The following is a 7,736-nucleotide window of genomic DNA, read 5'->3' as shown; positions in this document are numbered from 1 at the left end:
AGCTCCTGTTGCAAAAGGAATTACTCCACCATTTATTTTTTATCTTTTTTTTTTTTTTTTTGGGCACAAATTCCACAGAAGTAAAGCAAGCAAGTACCTGATATACAATATGAAACCAGAGAAGGAAAAAAGAAAAAACCCCACATGTTTAGCAGAGAAATGAAAGTTAACACTTACAAGAAAATATTGAGTGAAGCACAATAATCAACAAACATGGTCAACTTAGAGAAATCAAAATTCAACAGTACCAATACTTTCTTAAGTGGCTTCATTTTTTTCTCATGCAGGGATACTTATGCCTTTTATAGAATTAGACAACCTAACGAATTGTAAAGTCCCCGCATAATAAGATAGACCACGAAAAATTACTAAGCTTTATAGTCAACGGAAACTACGGTAGCACGAGACAATGAACATACAAAATCTCACTTTCAAGATTGCAATTTATATTTCCAATGGAGAATTTAATTTGGTAGGATTTACCATAAAACTATGCAATATGGTTCAACATTGCCTTTTCCAAGGTTATAGGGCCTCTTTGGAGAAATTGCGTGCTTTACTAATCTTTTAGCACTAGCCAAAAGAAAATCTATAAGTTGCAAGACCGTGAAGTGTGAAATATGCTCAGTATTCAGTAAGGCGCTCCTGTTTCAGAGCCATTGTCCTAATTTTCCTGCCATTAAACTTGTTCCTTGGAAAGCATATATCAGCAATCTGCAATGATTCATGTGGACAGAGAGCAGCCTCAGTCAAAACAAAGATATAATGGAGTCCACTCTATACGATGTTCTTGTAATTCATCCCATATTCCCAACTCTTGTTCTGACTCTGACTCCGTGATGCCGTTTATACTTTATACAACATTTCTAATTCATTTGACTTAGTCAAGCCCGTATTCCCAACTCTTGCTCTGACTCATCTGACTTAATGATGCCCAATTTCTAACTCTTTGGCAAGTAGATGGCAAATCATTTAATGGAGAAACCACTACATTAAAGTACAAAAGACATACTGCTAAAAAAGAATTCAATACCTTTGCAACTGCGAAACCAATGCGCTTCTCTCTATCTGAAGCTTTTTTTTTCATTTCCACGAAGTATGGGATTCTCATATTTCTCTTTAAAGCTGTAAGAATATTTCAAACTCAACCAAGGAAAGAAAAAATGAAGACATGATAATGAGGATGTTTAGAAACCAGGAGAAGTAGACTTTGTTATCACCCAGTAGTTCAGGACAGCAGAAGTTAAATAGCGCCCATAGTTCCTATTTAAGCATAAAAAAATGGCACACAATATTAGAAAAATATACTGTATTATTAAGACATAACAGATATGAAAGCACTGCATAAAATAGTAGCCCTAAGGATTACCCTTAGATTGTTCTGAATTGGAGCGCCACTAATGACAATGCGATGAGCAACTGGTATCTCAAGTAAACTTTTTGCTCTCTGTGTACTCGGATTTTTTATGAGATGTCCTTGGAGTTGTCAACATCATGTGAGATATTATTGTTAGTAGTACATACCACAAGTCCTGATAAGCACATGCTATTTGTGAGTAGGCATAGAAAGAGGTTGTCCCACAGACGTAATATTTCTGTCTGAAGCAAGCTTTATCATGATTTCTAACTTCTCCATCTTCACATAAATTGGGTCATTGTACTTGCAGAAAAACACCTGGCAATGACGAGAGGATCAATAAGCATGCCTTTCTTACTCATAATGCACCCAATATGGATCACTTAGTGGCAAGACTAAATGGACCAACCTTAATTTCATGGGCTAGAATAGTAGGCCACCTTTGGACAATGAGGTTGATATTTCTTAAGGCAACATATTGTATCTCTGGTTCTGCAGAGAGTAACGTAACAAGAGGAGCCATCTTTTTGCACAGATTCTCTATCTATCATATTCAAACTTATCTCAAATTTGGTGAACCTTTTCCCATTTATCAGCATGTCCATTCCTTACAAATCGTTGCTCCTGCATTCAGAAAAATCACGTCTTTTAGATACCTTGTAATATAATGGATGTGGATAGATTATTGACAAATCATTCAGAGACACAACACTGTTAAGTTGCAAGAAAGTAACCGTACAAAGTTTACAGAAGTGATCATTAAACAAAAGAACATAGGCATAACTGATCAACTTGTTAGCTTGTTACTCATCATAACAACATTGCCCTTAGTTTCCTAGTTTCATTCACAAACAATTAGCTTCTTTGCAGCTAATCAGTGCATTATGCTCAACAAAGTTCAAGCGTTGATTAAACAATAGGATGCTTTGTTAATATGTCTGCCTCAAAAATTGATGTCCTTGTTGTTAAACACAGACATCTTGGCTCCTCTCACATAATATATTTCTACTTATAAGCAACTTTAAGGGCACTTATTGCCTTTAAGATGGTTCCTAATGTAAACGTTCCTCAACTCGAGATTAAAAAGAAAACAAAACTTCCAGACAAGTCAGAATCGCATACAGACTCTTATGAAAAGAGAATGAGTAATTATGAAGTCATGGGGTAAAATCATCATGATAAGCAAAGCCAATCTCAGCGTCATAGAGAAATTACATGTTTGTCGCTCAATCACATTTCAACATGTTATGGGCAAAGCAAGTAAATTGTCATTTTCAGCTATCAATTTTTCAAAGACATTTTTCCACTGACCTCTTCTACTTGCTTATTCCTGTAAAAGAGGATGCTGAGGTTATAAAGCGAGGGAAACAAAATTTCAGCCACTGAGGTTGAACCCATTCACTTGCAATAACATAATCTATCAAGTGCATATTCTCCTGATAAGAAAAAGAAAACGTGTCAATCCCATTGCCACATGTATAATGCCAATATGTTGGACCAAGAAGCATCATGAATCAAAAAGAAAATGGAATGGCAGTATTACATGGGAAAGGCATAACCTGCAAGTTGAGCTTCGTCACAAAAGAGAGAGTGAAAGTAGCCACCAATATTGCTGGTACTGCTTTACTGTATTCTTCAATCTTCATATCTATCCATGTCCTTCCCATATTTGCTACTGCACAAAAAAGCCTCAACTGTCAAAGTCCCCCTTTTATGAAAGTATGATGTACTAGACTTGAAAGACAATACTAACAAAAAAAAGATGGAGATCATAAATCATCTTCATAGCCAGAACTCGTATATGGTACTACTAATTCTTTAGAAGCTTAACAATCTACCATTTTGTGACACCAGTAGTTTAGAAGAAACCAAGAAGCTAAGGCTAGAATAATCACCAAGGAATTCAACACCCATGCTTCAAATGAATAAGTACAGACGGTGAGCAATGAGCATAAATGATCATACCACAAGCCTGACAGCCGACAATATTCCCATTATGCTGTATAATTGAGAGTCTTCTGAAGCAGAACTCTAGAATATGGAAGAACAATGCCTCAGAAAAGCAGATAATCGGAAAAAAAGGGGTTGTACTAACAGGATACTGACCTCTATATAGAACGCCACGGCCACAAAAAGAAGGGTCAAAGTCATTGCGGATGAGGATACCTGCAAAGACAGATTTCGGTTCCTGATTTGAGCGTGTTCTAGAGAATCTTAACTTAGCAAGAATTTTGTCATACACACTATGAGAAGCAGCCTTCGGCCTGCTTTATCTGGGAGACAAGTCACTACCCCAGTGTGAAGAACCTACAACATGAAGGGTCCTTACACCTCAGATTAGGTTGAAAGTTTATTGCATTGTTTAATTGCTGCCACCGAGAGAATCGCCAATTTACCTGGACAGCACCGAGTCCAACAGTTGCGACATTACTTGAAGAAATCCCTGTCGAAAATCAATGCACATTAATGGAAGCCTAATCAACGAAGAGAAGCTTTATTAGGTTGCATCCGTCAGACAGATGCTATTCAGAACAATATTAGCAAGGATCAATATGCCTTTGCTCATCCTGACTAAAGAAGAATCAAAAAGAGAAATTTATTGTTTTTTTGCAGGCTTGTAGAATCTGCTAGTTTTACATACCTTTTAAAGAGAACAAAAACATCCAAGAAATGATTGCAAGCATCCTACATGGCACAGAACTGGGGAGAAGCAGAATCGACATCACTTCCAGCAATTATGTGTTTCCTTTCTAAGTTTACCAATTCAGCAAGCAGCTGACACAAAAATTTCAATGCACTTAAGTAAGACACAAAATAAGTCTCATCGCCTCTCTCCTCAGAGGATATAGAAGTGCCAGAGTCAAGAGGCATAAAGCTTCAAAATCAAACTAATAGGCATTGAAACCTTCCATTTAAAATGAATATCCATTAGCAAGGCAGGAAACTTCCGAAAGCAATGGTGAATACAATGAAGCAAGGGCAACTGCTGGACGAGAAAAGCTATGTCGAGTAGATACCTTTTCAGTAGCTATGTCATTTATATATACAGAAAATTTACAACAGAAACCGCAGTTACATCTCGACATCTATCAGCACAATAAGAAAAAGTGCCATGATATCTGCTCCAGTGTCACCTTTCTCAATCTGCAAAACGAGTATCTTGGTTAACAACCCAATCAATAAGCAGAGCTCAGTAAAAGAATATTACAAAATTGCAATGCTATATGAGATGATAGGCTACACTTTAACACTCATGTATGTAAGTATACTGCAGCACTTCAACATTTATACACTTTTGTCACGTAAAAGGGGACGTGATCAAACAATCTTAAGTAACCATACAGTATGGTCCATACTTGCCTTCATAATAAAGATATACAACACTATAAAAAGAAAATATTAACGCAACCACTTCAAGTTGGAAAGATAAATATAGCAGATACGAAAATCTTTAAATAAGAAAAAGTAAATGAGAAGACAGAAAATGAAGGGCACGTTTAACATACAATCTTTGTACATTTGGAGGAACTCCATAAGGTAGCTGTCCTCCAAGATTGTTATTGCTGAGATCTCTGTGAAAAAACAAAATGTGAAACATTTTATTGAATAACCAATTTAGGCAGAGCAAATTACGTCATCCATCTTACAGATTTGTCACTCATGTCAGGCTTTGAAGCTTGTAACCAATTGACGACCCAGAGAGGCCAAGACCCGGTAATTTACTGACAAAAGATGATGACAGAGCACATATTAGAGATCAGAAATTGTATAGAGATAGCTAAAGATGAATCAAGGTCAACATTAGAATATCACATTTCAGTGACCCGGGAGCCCGAGCAAGTGATTCCTTTCCAAGACTGTCCACAATCCACATGCAATATGTCAAACACAAATTTCTTAAATAGTCATCACACAGTAAGAGATTCCACATCTTCCTAGAAAAACCCGTTTTCGGTACACAAAACGTGTTAATTCATGAATAATGGGTGATTTACTTAAGTTCTTAACCTGGTCTACATCTTGTAATTTTTAGTTTCTATTTCATGTCTGTGCACTGTTAGGAGAGATAATATATATATATATATATATGAGGCTTACATTGTCCTGATCAACTTCTTGGATCATTTCCTCCAAGCGGACATCCTCTATGCCGAACTCCTCACAGGCTTGTTGAACCTCATCTTGAGTGATATAGCCACTTCCATCTCTATCAAAATATGAGAATGCAGCAAATAGATGGTCTTCCTTCTCCACTTTGTTCAGATGCAAAGTCGCAGCAACAAATTCCCCATAGTCAATGGTGCCGCTATTGTCGATATCGGCCTGTGGGCGCGAAATCAATCAATCCCATGCATGGACACAGAAACAAAACGCCAGTACAAAGGTTAACGTGATACTTACAGCCTTCATCAGATCTAGCATTTCAGACTCATTAAGGTTTGCGCCGAATTTTTTAAGTCCAGCTTTAAGTTCTTCAAAAGTAATAAGACCACTGTTGTCTGTGTCAATCATCTTGAACATTTCTTTCAACCCGGCAATTTCTTCTTCAGAAAGGCTCTCTGCTATAACCTGCACATAAAAGTTTACAGTTAAAAAGGAAGTAACAAAGATGACCTACAACGTTAAAGTATCAGTTTTTTTCCACATTAAAGTCGATGAGATGTTTCTATCTGTTAGTATGAATGGTGTAGATCTACCAAAAACTCTTTATATGGACCATATGAGTTTATAATGAGCATAAGGTCGACGCTCATATACTTCACCAGAATGCCAAAGCTGCATAAACTTACCCTAAGGGCCATCTTCTTAAATTTGTTCATGGCAGAGAACTGTTTCAAGCGACTCAAGACTGCAGAATCAAGAGGCTTGTCTGGAGCTACCCCATCAACTTGAATCCAAGGGTGACCTGCATAAATAGAGAAGTGGGTTTAGACTTCCAATACTATTCCAGAATTTCATGTACTTCCAAGCAAAATGAAAGTCCCACTAGCTCCTCTTTAACTTCTCGATACTGGCACCAAGCCTCCATAAATTTGAATTAGTTTTCATCTCGACTTAATTCCAGGAGAAAACACACTCCTTCAAGTTTTCTAAAAATTATTCAGACATTGTTAGTCATCCTATGAGCCAGTGAATTTTAATGGTCTTCCAAAAAAATTGCCAGCCTTGCAGTGTATTTCACAACTAAAGCTCTTCCAGATTGTTTGTACAGGTCTCTCTTGACCATATCAGAAACCTTGAACTAATATACGATACTAATTTTTAGAAAGATCCCTGTTTCAGGTAGTTCCAAGGTAGATTGCCAGCTCAACTCAACTCCCTGGCCATTTAAGAGCTTAAGGTAGCCTTTGGATCTACATCCTCTCAACTTCCAGTTCAAATTTCTCATCCTAAGAGGTTACAAATGGCCTATGCAACCCCATGATAGCCGCTATAAAAGAAGCTAAAAAAGAAAAAGAAAAAAAAAGAATAGCTCTTTTATGACAGGAGAGAAGAGGCTTTTGTATAAGCTACAGGTATAAATCTAAAATGGCTGAAAAAAGGCCCCGGGTTATCTTGTTTGATCATTTTCTACTTTTGTATGTTACAAAATGACCGTAGCATTCCTGAGTATGTAAACTGTGGATTCCGCACATTGGGTTATCGTACTTACAAAGGACTTGATGAGCAGTTATCCGCTTTTTAGGATTCCTGATAAGCATTCTTCTGACTAGATCTTTAGCACTTGCAGATATCTTAGGCCAAGGATCTGATGAAAAGTCAAGATCGCCATGCAAAACCTCTTCAAATATCTCTTCCTCAAATTCTGGATCAAATTGGAAATAAAGAACAACCGCCAAAAGGAATGCTCAGTATCGATCAGCTCTAGAAAGTCTATGCATAAAAATGCACAAGACAAACTCCTTACCACCCCAAAATGGAGGAACACCACTTAGGAGAATGTAGAGGATCACACCGGCACTCCATACATCCTGAAACAGAACACGCATGGTTAGTTTTCCTCAACAAATTGCAAAAGAGGGGAAATTTTTATCCACTTAATTGAAGTGTAAGCAGAAGGGTGCTCCTCTAGAAAGCCAACCTACGTAACAATGCTCTTCAGTTTCCATGCTTGGTCAATATTTCAGGAACTCACCAAGCTTTATCATGATTTCTAACTTCTCCATCAGCACCTTCACTTGGCCCGCATAAGACCTATTGCTCCTGAAACATTAAAAAGATAGACAATATAGTTATATTTGGTTCATACTATCTCTTGAAAGCTGAAATAAAAAGCTATACTTTACTTTTCAATGCAAGGCATCCTCCCAGTGATAAACTCTATTTACTGTCGCTAATCTCCCCATTAAGAGTCAAGACCATCCATATCTATAAAAAG

The 7,736-nt window shown here is 37.2% G+C and overlaps 1 protein-coding gene and 4 long non-coding RNA genes across 7 annotated transcripts; all 5 read right to left on the bottom strand.

The window, feature by feature from the left end:
- Positions 1-1,172: 1,172 nt before the first annotated feature.
- On the bottom strand, positions 1,173-2,751 carry LOC120295268. 2 transcript variants are annotated; one of them, XR_005552624.1, is made up of 4 exons: positions 2,669-2,751; positions 1,767-1,981; positions 1,370-1,675; positions 1,173-1,263 (listed from the first exon to the last, which is right to left on the bottom strand). It is a non-coding gene; the product is annotated as an uncharacterized LOC120295268 (long non-coding RNA). The 2 variants fall into 2 exon arrangements; XR_005552625.1 differs by lacking the exon at positions 2,669-2,751 and adding an exon at positions 2,142-2,192.
- Positions 2,752-2,996: 245 nt separating this feature from the next.
- Positions 2,997-3,646, bottom strand: LOC120295518. 2 transcript variants are annotated; one of them, XR_005552914.1, is made up of 3 exons: positions 3,602-3,646; positions 3,464-3,523; positions 2,997-3,032 (listed from the first exon to the last, which is right to left on the bottom strand). It is a non-coding gene; the product is annotated as an uncharacterized LOC120295518 (long non-coding RNA). The 2 variants fall into 2 exon arrangements; XR_005552913.1 differs by lacking the exon at positions 2,997-3,032 and adding an exon at positions 3,331-3,388.
- A 94-nt stretch (positions 3,647-3,740) lies between these two features.
- LOC120295406 lies at positions 3,741-4,426 on the bottom strand. Its single transcript, XR_005552764.1, has 3 exons — positions 4,375-4,426; positions 3,999-4,262; positions 3,741-3,800 (listed from the first exon to the last, which is right to left on the bottom strand). It is a non-coding gene; the product is annotated as an uncharacterized LOC120295406 (long non-coding RNA).
- Position 4,427: 1 nt separating this feature from the next.
- Positions 4,428-5,223, bottom strand: LOC120295405. The gene is made up of 4 exons (XR_005552763.1): positions 5,171-5,223; positions 5,005-5,079; positions 4,864-4,929; positions 4,428-4,501 (listed from the first exon to the last, which is right to left on the bottom strand). It is a non-coding gene; the product is annotated as an uncharacterized LOC120295405 (long non-coding RNA).
- A 42-nt stretch (positions 5,224-5,265) lies between these two features.
- LOC104428541 (calcium-dependent protein kinase 1) lies at positions 5,266-7,347 on the bottom strand. The gene is made up of 6 exons (XM_018866247.2): positions 7,266-7,347; positions 7,011-7,163; positions 6,148-6,263; positions 5,759-5,926; positions 5,456-5,680; positions 5,266-5,292 (listed from the first exon to the last, which is right to left on the bottom strand). Exons 1-6 carry the CDS (start codon positions 7,345-7,347, stop codon positions 5,266-5,268), a joined length of 771 nt encoding a protein of 256 aa, XP_018721792.2.
- Positions 7,348-7,736: the final 389 nt, after the last annotated feature.

Source organism: Eucalyptus grandis, chromosome 7 (assembly GCF_016545825.1).
Source record: "Eucalyptus grandis isolate ANBG69807.140 chromosome 7, ASM1654582v1, whole genome shotgun sequence".
NCBI classification, from domain to species: Eukaryota; Viridiplantae; Streptophyta; class Magnoliopsida; order Myrtales; family Myrtaceae; genus Eucalyptus; species Eucalyptus grandis.
This window is presented reverse-complemented; position numbering and strand designations above follow the sequence as displayed.

Coding starts and splice junctions, on each gene's coding strand:
- LOC104428541 (XM_018866247.2), bottom strand. CDS start 7,347: ATGCGTGTTCTGTTTCAGGATGTATGGAGTGCCGGTGTGATCCTCTAC. Junction 7,164..7,265: donor TGTTCCTCCATTTTGGGGTG/GTAAGGAGTTTG, acceptor AATTTGATCCAG/AATTTGAGGAAGAGATATTT. Junction 6,264..7,010: donor AACTGCTCATCAAGTCCTTT/GTAAGTACGATA, acceptor CTATTTATGCAG/GTCACCCTTGGATTCAAGTT.